Source organism: Trachemys scripta, chromosome 1 (assembly GCF_013100865.1).
Source record: "Trachemys scripta elegans isolate TJP31775 chromosome 1, CAS_Tse_1.0, whole genome shotgun sequence".
NCBI classification, from domain to species: Eukaryota; Metazoa; Chordata; order Testudines; family Emydidae; genus Trachemys; species Trachemys scripta.
Window position 1 is genome coordinate 104,855,553 of NC_048298.1, and position 17,437 is coordinate 104,872,989.

Genomic DNA, 17,437 nt, shown 5'->3' on the forward strand with positions numbered 1-17,437 from the left:
GCAGTTAATCTATCGAGAATACAGGGGATGGCAGGGAAACTCTCATCTCTAGATATTTTGGATATGTCTTGTAGTCTCTTAGTGGAGTTGACCTCTGATTCCATGTGGAAGCAGAGGTTGGTAGGGGAAGGACAAAAGAACTTTAAATCTAACATGCTAGTGAAAATAGATGGTATCTCTTTAAGACAGAATCCAGCCTTGGAATTGGTAAAGGTTGAGGATCTGAAAACTGGTAAACAGGCTAGTGTCTGTGTTGATGCAAATTACGTGACTTGACTGGGGGGAGACAGACTGGCCCATAGTCATTAGCAAAGAGGACACACCCAGCCAGCCAATGGATTCTGTTAAGCAAAAGAGCTCAGATTTTGACCCTCTAAAACAGGGAGAAAGGGAAAAAGGTTATTATGGTAATGGAAGTACAGGTTAACCCTAAAATACCAAAACACCAAGGAAGTGGTTAAAGTGAAATCTTATGTTAAGGAAAACCCTAAAGTAAAGAAGAAGCTACAAAGGTTCAAAAGGAACACGGAACAAGCTGACCTAACACAGGATTTGTCTAAACAAAAGGCTTGGCATGACAAAAATGATTGTAAATGTACACAGGTGATAAAACTGATCTTAATATTATTGCGAATAATTGTAACTAACTTGTTGCTGATAACAAAAACTGTAAAAATGTACAATGTGCATGGTCTTTTGGAAAAGCCCTTGAACATGTCAAAAGTGGTACATAATAGACACCCTTATAATTATGCTGTTTGGTTCAGTAAGGATACACTCTGGATTAAAAAGCCTAATAACATTAAGTTTTCACAGCTAATGCCATGCGCATTCCTAAAACTTTACGCAGCAGAAAAACCATTACAAACTTAAACTGCTGTGCAGAAGAGGAAATTGAGGTACAACACCTCACAGCCTTCATGGCTGAATGCCAGAGTAAGTGGTCTCTGAAGAACATTAATGGCTATGTTAAGTCAACACGAAGACCAAACCCTGGAATCACTAAAGTGTTTCACAAAGTATGGACTAAGTTTCTAAATTGGGCCAAAGCATGCCTCAATAATTTGGCCTTACTAAGAATTCAATGTAAACATAGCACATGTCAACGTTGCATGATCCTTAAGGTGTATCCAGAAGCTTTAATTTCTCCCTTCCACACCAGTCTCACGTTGTGGGGGGTGACACATGGCCAGAAAGGGTTAAACATCCTGCAAAATAAATGACTCAGATTCAACCCTTAAAGACCTGTGGGGAGATAATGTTTGTGTTTTTGTGTATTTACAAATGAATGGGTAGTGGGACAATGTAATCAACAGTCCCTGTCTATGCTGTATTCTGATAATTCAGGGATCAAAAGAACATCCTAGCATTTAAATTAATCGTAAACACAGGATATCTCTGTATTCATCTCTCTTTGAAATGTATAGCAAATCATCTGTGAATGGTGGAGGAACAAGCAGATTGCCTTATGTTAATTCATATAGCAAAGTACTGGTGGTGGATCTCCTTCAAAGTCATCCTAATTACCTTTTGTTCCCTGAGGAACTCCAACTTGTCAAAGAAGACATGAAATTGTATAAAAGATCCTTCAGTCCTGATCCTGTTCATCTCAGATCTGCTTGATGCTTCAATGCAGGGGACGTTTAAGACACAAGATTGGGATCCCAGTGCTGACTGGTCTGCACTGAATATGATATTGGACTATAACCTATGAACTAAATCTAAAGGAACTCTTTGCAACTACAAAGCTTACCGTCTCTGCTATGTATCTGAACCTCAAGAAATGAACTCATGACTGTAACGATATTGATCTTTTAACCATACTCTCTCTCTCTCTTGTTTTTTAATAAATTTTAGTTTATTTAAAAAGAATTGGCTGTAAGGTATATTTGGGTAAGATATGGAATATTCAATAACCTGGGAGGTAATGTGTCCAATCCTTTGGAATTGGTAGAATCTTTTCTTTATATGATGAAATATGATTTTCAGAAATCTTCATCATATTTGACTTGGGTACCTGGATGGAGGCCTGACGCTGGGTACTTTAAGGAAACTGTTCTTGACTTCTGAATAACCAGCGAAGTAATGAAGCAGTTTTATGCTGGCTTGGTAAATCTAAGTATTGAATTATCCACTGGCTTTGGGGTTTGTCTGCCCCATTCTTTGCAGTTCACCCTAATTGAGTGACCTCAATTGGCCCCCCACTGGGACCCCAGTCACACATGGTAAAAGGCATAGAAGGGTCCAAGATGAACAAAAATGGAGGGGGAAATCTTGAGCTCTTATGACAACATATAATATTATATATACACACATGGTATAGTACTTGTTGAAGAAGAAAAGGGGCATGGTCTAGAAAAGCAGATGAAACATTCTAGAAAGGACACAGTGCCTTGGAGGACCTACAAAGCGATACTATAGGAAGTGTTATTTAAGTGACCGATGCAATTCTACACGTTGTGTGTGTATGATGATATCTGTTAAGCTTGTGGTCTGCGCAGATGTAATTGCCGTGAACCATATAGGGCTGGTGCGCTGTTCCATCTAAACAAACACTGCACAGTTCTTCAGAAAGGCTCTCACATGGAGAGCAGGGTATAGGGTTGGGAAGTTTTGGCAACATGTCTCATAGGTTTCTGAGTTTAGCTACAAGGGACTAGATTCACAAAAGGACATAAAAACCTAACTTCCACTTTAGGCACCTAAATCCCAGAATCAGGTCCTACTGGGATTCACAAACCCCCTACTCAGCTGCCCCTGAGCCCTAAACTCGCTTGGCACCTAAGTTTTTGTTCTATAAGTTCCCTATGTGCCTATATTTCTGCCTCTGCGCATGAGCACTGTAGCCCCACACCAGGCATCCAGTCACCTAAACCCCAGAGCAATGCACAGACCAGGAGAAAACAGGTCTTCCTCTGCTTAACATGCCTGCAGAGCCTGATCCAGTAAACGCACTCAGACTTTGCCTACCAGATCAGGCCCCTTTAGGTGATTTTAGGTGAAGAAGGAGGAAATGGAGGAGTCCTCCCTCATAGCTTTTTACCCAGTAGTTAAGGTACTCACCTGGGATGCGGAAGACCCCTGGTTCAAAGTCCCCCCTCTGCCTGAGAGGAGAAAGGATTTGAACTGGGATCTGCCAACACCTCTCAGGCCATGCCCTAACTACAGGGCTATGGTATATTCTGGTGTGGGGCTTCCTCAGTCTCTCACATTGAAGCTGTTCCACTGTGGACAAATAATGAAAGAATCACTGATCCAGAGAGAAAGGGTGCACTTGCACAAGCATGAAAATGACTCTACAGCCTGGTCGTTAAAGCCCTCGCCTGGGAAGTAGAAGTCCCTGCATCCAGTCCCCCTATTCTAATGACTTTTTAAAAATTATTTATCCAACGTGGAACAGCATCAACAGGAGAGACTCAAGGGCTATCACCTCAGAATACCCCGTAGCTCAGTGGTTAGAGTACTGCTAACCCTGAGAGGTAGCAGATCCCAGTTCAAATCCCTTCTCCCCCTCAAGCAGCGGTGGGAATTAAACCAGGGATCTCCCACATCCCAGGTAAGTAACCTAATCACTGGGCCAAATGTTATGGGCCACCTCACTAAAACAGCATGGACACCTAATGCAAGAGAGACTTTGCAGCTGAGAATCCTAAGCAGAAGGCAGCACCCCTCTGCAGCCCAGACTTAGAGGCATATATCTCCAAGAGAAGGGTGGGGCTCAGCACAACCCCTTTGGCTTGGCATCTCCCATTGGGTAGCTTAGGCAAGGAGCTGCCTAGTGTGCTGGCTTTGGTGAATCCAATTTAGAGGCATCTATCTCTGCCCATTCATTATACAGGGAACTAGGCACCAAACACAGGCTTTGTGAATCCCAGTGATTTTCTAGGTGCCTCAGAGTTAGACGTTGCAACCCTCGCCATCACCCGGCCTACGTTTCTTTGTGAATCTAGCCCCAGGTGTATAATCAGAGCACCATGAGATAGTGCTGTCTTGCTAGGACAGCAATAATTTACAAAGATGTTTTCTGTGTAAATTCTGCTGGATTGATAGGGTAGCAACCATTGTGCCACTAATCATTTCTGGATCTACTGAAATATTTCTGCACTGTTACTTCTGAAGTGGAGACAATGTAAAAAAAAACTATAGTCCACACATTCAGCTATGGAGGAGTTTTTCAGTCACATCTTAATGCATCTTGATACTGTGCTCTATGTAAGGAAACCCTTTAAGAGTATATGGTCCTAAAATTGGCACCACAAAAACTATGTTAGCATGTTAGGTGTAAATGGGAGAAGAGGATATTCTTAAAAACAAGAGAAGTGTTAAGACTACGTCCATGCAAACCTTCTCAGGAACTTAATGCAAAAGAGTGTAATTTGTATCACAGAATAGGGGTTTATTCCCTTATCAATAAGCAAGATATTTATGTGGGCAACTCTCTTTAGTGGTAAATGGGCTTACCAATTTTAATCACCCATATCCTAAAAGGGGAAGAAAGTCCCAGAGTCTGTAACTTGCCCTTTCTCTTATTTTTGTGGATATCCTGATGGTCAGTTCCCACTTTATTTTTCATGTTCAGTTAGTATTTAAAAGATGACCTACAAGAATATCTATATTCTGTAAGAGCCTGATACAAAGCCCAGTGAAGTCAGCAGAAAAACTTCCATTGTCTCCAATACGCTTTGGATCATCCCCTAAATCCTGCAGAGTGTAGAAATGTATGCTCAGTGTCCCAAGTGGGATAAAGAGGTGGATTCAGTACACCAACAATCTAACATTACCTTGACATTTCCTTTCTCAAGCTTTCCAAAGTCCAGCCACATAGCAGATTATTGGCTCATGCTCCACATGATAAACAGTCTGCTTTATGCCACTGACACCACACCCTCCTCAGGTCCCTGCTGCAGACTGGAATGGCCTACATCTATGTATACCTCACAAAGTGTGCTTTTTAAAAGATGAATAAACAGATTTTTAAAACCTATACAAAACCATGCATTTCTGGAGTGAAGTCATTGAAGCTACATTCACTCAAACCAGCTGTTGATCTGGCTCCTAATTACTATAGAAAAGTTCCGGTATGAAACTGTGTGTATAATATGGTTAGATTAATGCAATGGTTCTCAAACTTTTGTACTGGTGACCCCCTGCACATAGCAAGCCTCTGACTGCAACCGCCTCCCCCTTATAAATTAAAATCACTTTTTTATTAGGGCTGTCAAGGGATTAAAAAAATTAATCGTGATGAATCACACTGTTAAACAATAATAGAATACCATTTATTTAAATATTTTGGATATTTTCTACATTTTCAAATATATTGATTTCAATTACAACACGGAATACAAAGTGTACAGTGCTCACTTTATATTTTTTTATTACAAGTATTTGCACCGTAAAAAAACAAAAGAAATAGTATTTTTCAATTCACCTAATACAAGTACTGTAGTGCAATCTCTTTATCATGAAAGTTGAACTTACTAATGTAGAATTATGTACAAAAAAACTGCATTAAAATTTTAAAAATGTAAAATTTTAATCTGCAAGTCCACTCAGTCCTACTTCTTGTTCAGCCAATTGCTCAGACAAACAAGTTTGTCATCATCCAAGACTGCTATGAACATGAAATATATGTGAAATGTGGGTAAAACAGAGCAGGGGACATACAATTCTCCCCCAAGGAGTTCAGTCAGATATTAAATGAACACTTTTTTTTTTAACGAGCCTCATCAGCATGGAAGCATGTCCTCTGGAATGATGGCCGAAGCATGAAGGGGCATATGAATGTTTAGTATATGTGGCACATAAATACCTTGCAATGCCAGCTACAGAAGTGCCATGCAAATGCCTGTTCTCACTTTCTGGTATCATTATAAATAAGAAGAGAGCAGCATTATCTCCTGTAAATGTAAACAAACTTGTTTGTCTTAGTGATTGGCTGAACAAGAAATAGGACTGACTAGACTTGTAGGCTCTAAGGTTTTACATTGTTTTGTTTTAAGTGCACTTATGTAACAAAAAATATCTACATCTGTAAGTTGCACTTTCACAACAAAGCGATTGCACTGCAGTACTTGTATGAGGTAAATTGAAAAATACAATTTCTTTTGTTTATCACTTTTACAGTGCAAATATTTGTAATAAAAAATAATATACACTTTGGTTTCAGTTACAACACAGAATACAATATATATGAAAATGTAGAAAAACATCGAAAATATTTAATAAATTTCAATTGGTATTCTATTGCTTAACAATGCAGTTGAGACGGATTAATTTTTTTAATCGCGATTAATATTTTTTAGTTAATCGCATGAGTTAACTGCGAGTAATCGACAGCCCTATTTTGTATACATATTTAACACCATTATAAATGCTGGAGGCAACATGGGGTTTGGAGTGGAGGCTTACAGTTCGTGACCCCCCATGTAATAACCTCGTGACTCCCTGAGGGGTCCTGACCCCCCAGTTTGAAAACCCCTGAATTAGTGCATGATAGGGCACTACATGAAGCAGGAGCCTGCAGTAAATGTGGTGTCGGATTAGAGGGGAAAATAGGATGATTTAATCCCATAAAGTGCTGAATAGCTCTCTTTCTTTGGTTACTTGGGGGAATTCAGCACATATTGCTGCAGGTATTGGATCTTTTGGAAATAATTATTTGCAAGTCACCTTTAAGAAATCAGCTAAAACTGGAAGTTCCCTTTAGTCAAAAAAAAAAAAAAAAAAAAAAAGATAAGATGTGAGTAATTATGATCCTGCTGGGAAGAACTGAAAAATTCACTGCAGGTGGTGTGTGACATTTTTAAACCTATGAACGAGAAGACAATAAATGAAATACCAACAGCTGTAGAAAATAATAATTTACAGTGCAATGAGAAATTGCAGTAACCTGATAATTTTCAGTGCTGGGTTATAGCAGAGCCATACTGATAGAGAATTATAGATGTTTTTTCAATGGTCAATAATAAATCAGATGGCAAGGGCAAAGATGGAGTTTAGCTATGTGAAGGTTTTTACATGGCAGAATCACTGTTTTATCTTTTCTGAGTGTGAACAAAAACCACATAAATCTAATGTTTATTTTCCACTTCAAAAAACAGAGTATAAATCCAAATATAGAGGGCTCTAATATAGTTATTTATAACACTTTACCCAAGGCTGTACTGGCATTGCCACTTAAAAGCATTATTTTCAGAGGCATGTAGCTTGATGCCATTTGGAAGCTTGAAACTTTTGCAGAGTCTGCATTACAAACTTCATTCTCCTTCATCCAACAAAGCTCTGGTATTGCAGAAAGCTCAAAAGCTTGTCCCTTCCACAAACAGTAAAAGATATTGCCTCACCCACCTTGTCTCTCTCACTGAGGAAAGTAGCTTTTGTATCCACATACTAGCGCATCAAGAGCATGAGAAGAAATGCATGAAGGTGATGTTCTCTCACTCACATCATAGGCTTGCCTTTCAACTATTGAGCAGGAGAGAAGGCTATGAGGCAGTTTCCCTTACCTGGTTGCAAACATTGCTCTCAAGGATGAGAAGGTTGCTGCATCTTCTTTCAAAGCCTTTAACTCATTTCGCAGTTTGGTCATGGTTTCAGTCACCATTGATTTTTCATTCTCATATTTATTCTTCAGATTGGCCAGTGCCACTTCAGCCGTCTGAAAAAGAGAGAGGGATATATATTTTTGAGAAGGGAATTTGCTAACAGCTAAGAGGCCAGGTTATGATTTCATTTCTGGCTTCCACCTTCATTCACAAGTTAATGCACCATGAAACCAGTGATATACCTGAGATACATTGATGATACTTTCATCCTCTGGACAGACGACCTAAACTCTTTCGCAGATTTCCACCACAACTTCAACAACCACCACACTCTCTCTAGAACATTCCCACACCAGTATCAACCTCCTGGACAACACAATCAGCTTCAACAATGGAACTCTACAGACAACTATATATAAGAAATCCATGGATCACCTTCGTAAATCCAGTAACCACCCTAAATGCACCATGAAATCTGTTAGCTACTGCCAGGCACTTAGATGCCTCAGAATATGTTCTGAGGAGAAAGTCTGGGATACACACTTAAAACAGCCTTCACCAAACAAGGACACTCCACCAGAGAAGTAGATCACATCATGGAATGGTCCACCTGAATACCTGAGGAGAACCTGCTTCAATACACCTACAACCCCACACTAGAATGAGGCATATTTGATGAGGACCACATCCTGAATTTTTTTTCCAGCCTCCTCTCTTCTGGCCTTAAAACAACTCCACAACCTCACCAAGTTCATCATCAGAAGCAAGTTTTCCACAGACCAGGTACACATCAACTGAAAGTGGCACCAGACCTTGTCAGAACAACAGATGCAAAACTTGCAGAAATATCTCCACTGCTATGCTGATCAACACACCTTTGAAGACCATGAGTCCTACACATACCTATCACAATATGTGGTGTACTGCATTCAGTGCATCAAATGCCCCAACAACAACTATGTATCTGGATGAAACCAGACAATCACTATGCTCTCAAATGAATTCACACAGAAAATTGATAAAAGTTAAAAACAACATATAACTCCGTGGGCACACACTTTTCACAAACTGATGACTCCTTTAAGTCCTTGTCCTCAAAGGAAACCTACACTACACTACAACTTCAAAAGACAAGCCTTAGACCTTAAAGTCATAATTGCTGGACACTAAAAACTATGGACTTAACAGAGAAAGTTGTTTTATGGCTCATTACAACAATTTGTAACACCCTGCTGCCTATTAGCCCTCCACTGTCCTACCACTACAAATATGCCAATTGCCCACTTCACTTTAAATGGTCTCAAACAACATGTGTGAACCTCTTATGCTTAACCATCTGTCCCACCCAGGAGCGCCGCCAGCTTTTCTGCTGCCCTAGGCGGCGGAAGGTCCCACCCCAAAATGCTGCCCCCCACAGAGGTGGCGGAAGGTCCCACCACTGAAATATCGCCACAGTCGCCAGCCCCCAAATTTTTTCTTTGTCTCAAATGATTTTAAGAAAGGAATAATGCAGTCACTTCAAATTTTCCAGATAGTTAAAATTAACTGAGGTTTGTGTATAGGCCATATTTGAAGAAATCAAGTTTTAATTACATTATTAATGACTGTTGTATCTGTTTCTTCAGGTATGTTAGCAACAAGAAGGAAGTCAAGGAAAGTGTGGGCCCCTTACTGAATGAGGGAGGCAACTTAGTGACAGAGGATGTGGAAAAAGTTAATGTACTCAATGCTTTTTTTGCCTCTGTCTTCACGAACAAGGTCAGCTCCCAGACTGCTGCACTGGGCAGCACAGCATGGGGAGGAGGTGACCAGCCCCCAGTGGAGAAAGAAGTGGTTCAGGACTGTTTAGAAAAACTGGACGAGCACAAGTCCATGGGGCCGGATGCGCTGCAACCGAGGGTGCTAAAGGAGTTGGCGGATGTGATTGCAGAGCCATTGGCCATTATCTTTGAAAACTCATGGCGATTGGGGGAGGTCCCGGATGACTGGAAAAAGGCTAATCTAGTGCCCATCTTTAAAAAAGGGAAGAAGGAAGATCCGGGGAACTACAGGCCATTCAGCCTCACCTCAGTCCCTGGAAAAATCATGGAGCAGGTCCTCAAGGAATCAATTCTGAAGCACTTAGAGGAGACTAAAGTGATCAGGAACAGTCAGCATGGATTCACCAAGGGCAAGTCATGCCTGACTAACATAATTGCCTTCTATGAGGAGATAACTGGGTCTGTGGATGAGGGGAAAGCAGTGGATGTGTTATTTCTTGACTTTAGCAAAGCTTTTGATACGGTCTCCCACAGTATTCTTGCCAGCAAGTTAAAGAAGTATGCGCTGGATGAATGGACTATAAGGTGGATAGAAAGCTGGCTAGATCTTTGGGCTCAACGGGTAGTGATCAATGGCTCCATGTCTAGTTGGCAGCTGGTTTCAAGTGGAATGCCCCAAGGGTCAGTCCTGGGGCCGGTTTTGTTCAATATCTTCACTAGTGATCTGGAGGATGGCGTGGACTGCACTCTCAGCAAGTTTGCAGATGACCAGGACCAGCTCCAGGCACCAGGCAACCAAGCACATGCTTGGGGCGGCACCTGGTAAGGGGCGGCCAATCTTGGGGTGGCGGGGGGCAGCACGGCGCGGCATTCCGCGGGGGGTGCTCTTGCGGCGTGGCGCTCGGCGGGGGGGGGGGGGGGGGGGGGCGGGGCGGGGGGGGGGGGGGGGGGGGGGGGGGGGCGCTTTTTTTTGCTGCTTGGGGCAGCAAAAAAGTTAGAGCCGGCCCTGCAGATGACACTAAACTGGGATGAGTGGTAGATACGCTGGAGGGTAGGGATAGGATACAGAGGGACCTAGACAAATTAGAGGATTGGGCCAAAAGGAACCTGATGAGGTTCAACAAGCACAAGTGCAGAGTCCTGCACTTAGGACGGAAGAATCCCATTCACTGCTACAGACTAGGGACCGAATGGCTAGGAAGCAGTTCTGCAGAAAAGGACCTAGGAGTTACAGAGGACGAGAAGCTGGATATGAGTCAACAGTTTGCCCTTGTTGCCAAGAAGGCTAACGGCATTTTGGTCTGTATAAATAGGGGCATTGCCAGCAGATCGAGGGACGTGATCATTCCCCTCTATTCGACATTGGTGAGGCCTCATCTGGAATACTGTATTCAGTTTTGGGCCCCACATTACAAGAAGGATGTGGAAAAATTGGAAAGAGTCCAGCGGAGGGCAACAAAAATGATTAGGGGGCTGGAGCACATGACTTATGAGGAGAGGCTGAGGGAACTAGGCTTGTTTAGTCTGCAGAAGAGAAGAATGAGGGGGGAGATTTGATAGCTGTTTTCAACTACCTGAAAGTGGGTTCCAAAGAGGATGGATCAGACTGTTCTCAGTGATACCTGATGACAGAACAAGGAGTAAATCGTCTGAAGTTGCAGTGGGGGAGGTTTAGGTTGGATATTAGGAAAAACTTTTTCACTAGGAGGGTGATGAAGCACTGGAATGGGTTACCTGGGAAGGTGGTGGAATCTCCTTCCTTAGAGGTTTTTAAGGTCAGGCTTGACAAAGCCCTGGCTGGGATGATTTAGTTGGGAATTGGTCCTGCTTTGAGCAGGGGGTTGGACTAGATGACCACCTGAGGTCCCTTCCAAACCTGATATTCTATGATTCTATGATTCTATTTGTTTGGCGGTAGTGGTTCAGTGGTATGAAGGAGACTGGACACGTGTCAAGAGTTCTCATTTGCAGATTACTTAGCCCAATGGTCACTGCTGTTTAAAGATGCCACGGGTGCCTTATGGAGGTGTTCGTAGTGACTCCATAGTTAAGGCTGAGTTCTGTTTTGTACTTAAAAGCAGGAATCCAAACTTCTTTGCTTTGTATAAACAATGCTGCATATCCTCCCCAAATTTACCACACTTCTTGTTTGAGTATAGAATAATCTTCTAAGAATTTACAAGTAAAGCTGCTGATTTGTTTAGGAATCAAACTGACATAAAGTAATTTAGTATCTGGTGCTAGACTTCGCCCTCCCCCACCCCCAATGATCTCAGTAACGGAATAACACACTTCCCATACACATTAACTTCCATAGAGTTAACACTCAGAGAAATTATGTGCATTGACTGCATTTGAATAATTTATTTTTGGATTAATGGTAATTTTTCCTATTCTTAATAACTGAAAGTCTCAATACAGTGTTGTACTACTGAGAACTCTATAAAGAAAAGCCCTTTTTCAAAACGTCTGCTATCTTCCATGGTTCTCAATAGGACAGGAACTATGACACTCACCAGTTGGTGGCCATTTTAAGGAAGGTCTCTCTCTTTCCCTCATTGTTCACAATAGTATTGAGTATCTCTTCCTCCACACAGCACAGGGGACTAACCTCCTATAGGGAATCTGAGGCCTTAGTCTCATTGAGTACAATGGGAGATGATTGCCATTTTGAGAGGGACAATATAAACATTCCTCCAGAACCTTATTAGATGATAATGTGGATTTCAAGGAAACATCTATCTGGTAAATCATGGCTGTGTTAATTTCCTCTGAGTTGGTGCAAGAATATTTTGGAGAGCGGTTAGCGCCCATTCCTGAACTGTCTCCCATTGCCACTCCCCATCCCTCTAAGATACACACTTAAAATATAGTCTGTACTCCTCTGCTACAGCTGACGTGATTTTTCAAGGATCTTTTTCTTTGGTGCCACAGTGCTAACAAATTGTACAACAGATACATGGATATGGCATTCTGTATGTCAGATCTTGTTTTGATATTGCTGCTGACAGTGCTGCGACATTCCACCCCAAAACAACTGTGTTTCATTGCTGGTTGAAGCGATCCCTACATTTAGTTTGTATTTCAGTTTAAGTTTGTAAACAGTTTTAGGACCGTACAGGGCAAAAAGAAATTTATAAATGTAAATTATTATAACTACTCCTGATTTCCCATCCAAAAATGTGAGGGTCAATGCACCAAAACCTTCAGGTCTTTCTCTTCTCAATACACTGTAGTCTAAAAGAGTAGGTATATAACAATATTAAAACCTGCAAATCCTCCAGGAGGTCCCCAGCGAGCTTTTTCTGCTCAACACAAGCTTTTACATGTAAAATTATGTAGTCTCAGGCAACTCTTCTCAAAGTCATCTTTGAACATAAGCAAGTACAAACGCGCCAAAGGCAAAGCAAACAAAATCAAGAAAAATACAGCTTGGCAAGATAATAGAAAACAAATTCCTCGATCAAAAACCTGCAAATATACCTAAATGGCTTCCAAAGGAATAGGGCAGAGCATCTGTACATGCATACCTTTGCATTGCCTGTCTCAACTCTTCCCCCCAGTCTATTGATATTATAACAGGACTCTCTTTCTGTTCCAAATTCAATCTCTCAAAAGTTGTGGCCTTAAAACTATAGCCCACATGCAAACTTTGCTTTGTTTACTCGTTTTCACTTTAGATATGTCAAGTTTCAAGACAACTTTACACATTTAGAAATGTCTTGCCACTTGCTTTATGGTAACAGTGTGTGAAGCAAAACAAATGAGCGATACTTGTTACTGAAAAAAATGAAAAATGCTAAAATGGTAAGTACTTCATTTTTTACACATAAAAAAGTAAAACAGTGGGCCTGCTATTTTAGTTATGGAAAATACATTGCACTTTGAGGAGTACTTAGTATCATGATCTACATTTGCATTTAAAGTACAAAATCTCCATTTTACTATACCTGCCTAACTCCAGGCTTTTGGCTTAAGGCTCAGGCTTTGGGGGATATTTTAGGTCCTCAAGTAATTCCTGCAATGTCTCAGGACTTGAGGAGACACCCCAGTTGTCAAAGATAGAGGCATCATGACTGCAACCAGCACATATGTAAAATGGATATTGAATAGACTAGAGAGGACTAGAGAGTCCTACTGTTCATTATATTTGCCTGAGGTAGGGTATTTTATTTATGTATTTATTTTTAATAAATTTAAAAGAAATACTCAGGCTGTTGAATTTCCCCATTGTAGGCAGGTTCATTTTATTTTATACATGTTATTTGAAACCAAAAATCAGAACCATTATTGATGTGAGCCTTATGGTTAGTATCATTACTTTACTATTGCTTAAGATTTTTAAGATTCTATGTTTTGCTCCCAAACTAGTGTTGACGCAGCAAGTGACGCTCTGAATAAATGTATGCATAAAATAAAAAGAAGAAAGTGAACTAACAAAAGGTATGTTCATCATCATCACCTTGATCAAATTGCTTGAGCCCATTTTCACCACCCTTTTTCTGTTTTTTTTTTTTTTTGTCTGGATATTTTAGGTTGCAAGGTCTTTGAGGCAGACACTGTACTCCTCTGACTTAGTATATTTTTTAGCACAATGGGACTCTAATCCTGTTTGGCGCTTTTGAGGGCTACTGTAATACAAGCAAAGAGGACTGTAGGTCCTTGATTGTTTTCCTTCAGTCAGATAAGCACAATTCAAGTTAAGAGGCAGTACTGCACATTATTTTTTTCGGGAACTACTGGTTATAATGCCAACTTAGCAGAAAATGTTAGTGAAACACTTCATTGTACTGTTTCTTTTAGCAACACGATGCAGTTTTCTTTTTCAGAATGAAGTTACAGTGCTACTTGGTGGCCACTAGATAGCACCCATGTTTCCTAGGTTTACTGTGTAATGTCATTACCTAAGCAATACCCCAAACCATAATCCTGCATTTTGTTTCTAAGGAGCCTTTCCTTGAGTTGAATGATGGTAAGAAGAGAGTAATATGCTCTTCTTAAATAGGTATATTTTCTTAAAAACACTAACTTTTTGGCATTAATTTAATGCCTCTCTTTTTTAGTATTATGTCCACTGTTCCTGACCAGAAGATATTATTGAAAAAGAAAAAATTATTCATTGCTGTGACTGTTTTCTTGTAAAATTGCATACTTGTATTGAAGATCCCATGAAGCATGCTGTATTTTGAAACATAAACAAGCTGTAAGTCATTTACCCCTTTTGTACTTTTCACTGTGTTTCTTTATGAAAAATCAAAGAAAAATTAATCACAATAATAATAATAATAATAATAATAATAAATAACAACAATAGGCATTTTTTAAAACCGTGATGCCATTTCTAAAAAGGATTTTAGACATTATTTAGAATACCAAGGCCAATGTAGCAATACTCAAAGAAGCCAGGGATGTGATGGGTCTCGACTGCTTTCTTGGACACAAAGGGTGAGAATATGTGCTGACCTTTCTAAAAGCACAGCACAGTGTTTGCAACCCAGAAGGAGATGGGCCTGTGGTGGCTTTGTGCCACCTTTTTCTCCTCCCATCCTAAGCAGTCCTGTGGCCCCTGGCATAACATAGACAGCCCTAGGAGACTGTCTGAAGGTGTGACTTGAGTGTCACCCCTAACTTGACTCCCATCCACATGCAGAAATCTCTAGCTTGAGTTAAGTGGTACTTTAAGCTTGAGGTAGGAGATAGCTGGCCCATTAGGGGGTGGGTTGAAGCCTGAGCTAATAATGCAGTGAAGATGCAACAGCTCAAGTTATAACTCATCATCAGCTAATCCAATCACTCTGGGCTGCTAATCAAATGACTCCATGTAACTCTGCTGTTGCCTTGCAGTGTGGTGGTTCTGGGCTACACTAGCTCCACTGCAGTAAAGGGAACATATTAACTCGAGCTAACTGTTTTACTTGAGACAGGACCTAAGTTACCACAGACTGCCTGGAAACTTCTCAGCTCTGAGCACTGCAGCCCCAGCAGCCCTTCAACCTCACCCCCCGGGGTCCTCTGAGTGCAGCCTTAGGGCTCTCTTCTGAGATTCTGTGCTGGGGAATCCTCCCCTGGCTGGGTCTGAGGCTTTCACAGCCCCTGCACTCTGCCCTTTTACCTAGATCAAAGGGCCTAGAACAAGGGTGTGTCTCAGTTACACCACATCTACATTGACAATATACTTGTATTAGGATGGGGCTACTCGTGCTCAGATACTATAATGATAAGGGCCTCATAAGAACCTTTATTAATAGTTAGATTATTGTTGGTGAAGCATGACATGGAAATAAAGCTGATTGGCTTTCAAACATTAGGATGAGTTTGCAAAGTTAGTAATTAAGAGAGATCTTTTTACTTGCAAACTGAGCACATTCGACTGGAGTCATTGAGAAACAGACACAGAATCCCACTGTGCTTTTTTACACAACAACTTTTCAGGGCAGAGTTGCAACACCTTCATTTCACATATGTAAGATCCATGAGTCCTCTTTCTCTAGTTAAGTGTGTATCTTAATATACATGTAAAAGAAACCGATATGGCATAAAATTCACTGGATGTACAATACAGCCAAGTTAACTTTGCTGTTGGAATCTTTAGTGTTGTATTTCCTGACCTCTGGGTGATTTTACATTTTCAGCCTATCATCATTTATATTATAGTAGTGACCTAATGCCCTAATCAGGATTGGGACTGATTGTCCTGTTCTCTGAACGAACACAGATGATGGAAAAGCCCTCAAGAGTTTACAATTTATGGCCCTGATTCTGCAAACACTTAAACACATGCTTGAGGACAAGTAGTTCTATGGAAGTCAGTGAAAATATTCACCTGCTTAAAGTTAAGCACATGGTAGGCCTCAGACTTAGCTAACCCCCACACTAACCTCGCCTTGACCAGCCTTGTGTAGACCTGGGACTTAGCTCATCCCCATACTAAACTAGCCTTGATTAGCCTTGGGTGAAACTCAGGGATTTCATCACTAAAATTAAGAAAAAATGCTCTGCTGCTAAGACACCCCCACCTCAGGAATGCCCCTAACAAGAGTTCTAACTCAAGGGTTGTAAAGTAGAGACACCCAGGCGCTGGGAAGTTTAGGGAGGATACAGAAAAACCCCAACAAATGGGGAAATAGATAAGATAAGCTCTGACCAGCGAATTTATGCTGACAATCTGCACAAACAAAAAAGGTCATAAATAAGGTACAATTTGGGCATGAAAGATAAAATGTAAAGAGCAGGGAGGAGAAAACATAGGTGCCAGTGCATGACTGGTTAAATGTTGTTACCTAGGGGTGTTGAATAATGTAGTAGGTTTAGTAAATTTGAAGGATGGAGCTAGTTTATATAGTTTACCTATATAATGTAAATGAAAAACAATGCTCTTTGGGAACCATCTCTGGCCTGCAGTTCAACATCAAACTGCTAGAACTCTGACCTCCTTGCATGACCGTGACGTGCAGAGGCAGCACCAGCATCCCCAGATGAGTGGATCCTGACTAGCCATCAGGTGAAGTTTGTCTGTATATTGGGAGTGGTGAGCATAATAGCTTTGCTTGGCCGATGTATTCCGTGTGTGTTGCTAATAAATAGATGTTTAGAGCACAGCTGTGTAAGGCTCTTTCACTGGGAAAACATTATGCAGACCTGTATAGCCCAGAGCCCCATGGGAAAGGGCGGGTACTTAAATTGACCAGGTTTACCCTGAGCTCCATGGTTAAGGGTATGTGCTTTAAGCCCGAACCCTTGGTAGGGAAGGGGTGAGGGTACCAAAATTAACCAGGTCACGCCTTGAGCCCTTGGCAGGGTATAGGCGGGGTGCCCTAGAGTTTTGTGGATAACAACGTGCATAATAGTTTTCAAGACTGGTGCCTAAAAAGATACCAAAGCCTAAAGATACAAAAGCAAAGGGTTGGCGATAGGGGTATAACACAAATAAATGAACATGGTGATGATTGATATTTTACATTTAACATACAATGCGCCGTATTCTCGTCTTACTATACAATATCAAGAATAGACCTGGTCAAAAAATGAAAAGAAAATTTGAGACAAATTTTAAAATCTTTATTTCATTTTTGAAAATGTTTTAATCTCCTTTTTATCATTTTCAAAATAAAAATAAAAAAATGTGGGGTG

The 17,437-nt window shown here is 40.9% G+C and overlaps 1 protein-coding gene across 7 annotated transcripts in view; it reads right to left on the reverse strand.

The window, feature by feature from the left end:
• BICD1 (BICD cargo adaptor 1) overlaps positions 1-17,437 on the reverse strand; it is a 295,717-nt gene that overhangs the window by 50,430 nt on the left and 227,850 nt on the right. For all 7 annotated transcript variants that reach the window (XM_034780066.1, XM_034780076.1, XM_034780072.1 and 4 more), the window contains exon 6: positions 7,509-7,660. In XM_034780066.1, coding sequence (XP_034635957.1) covers positions 7,509-7,660 — 152 coding nt within the window. The remainder of the gene's footprint in view (positions 1-7,508; positions 7,661-17,437) is intronic.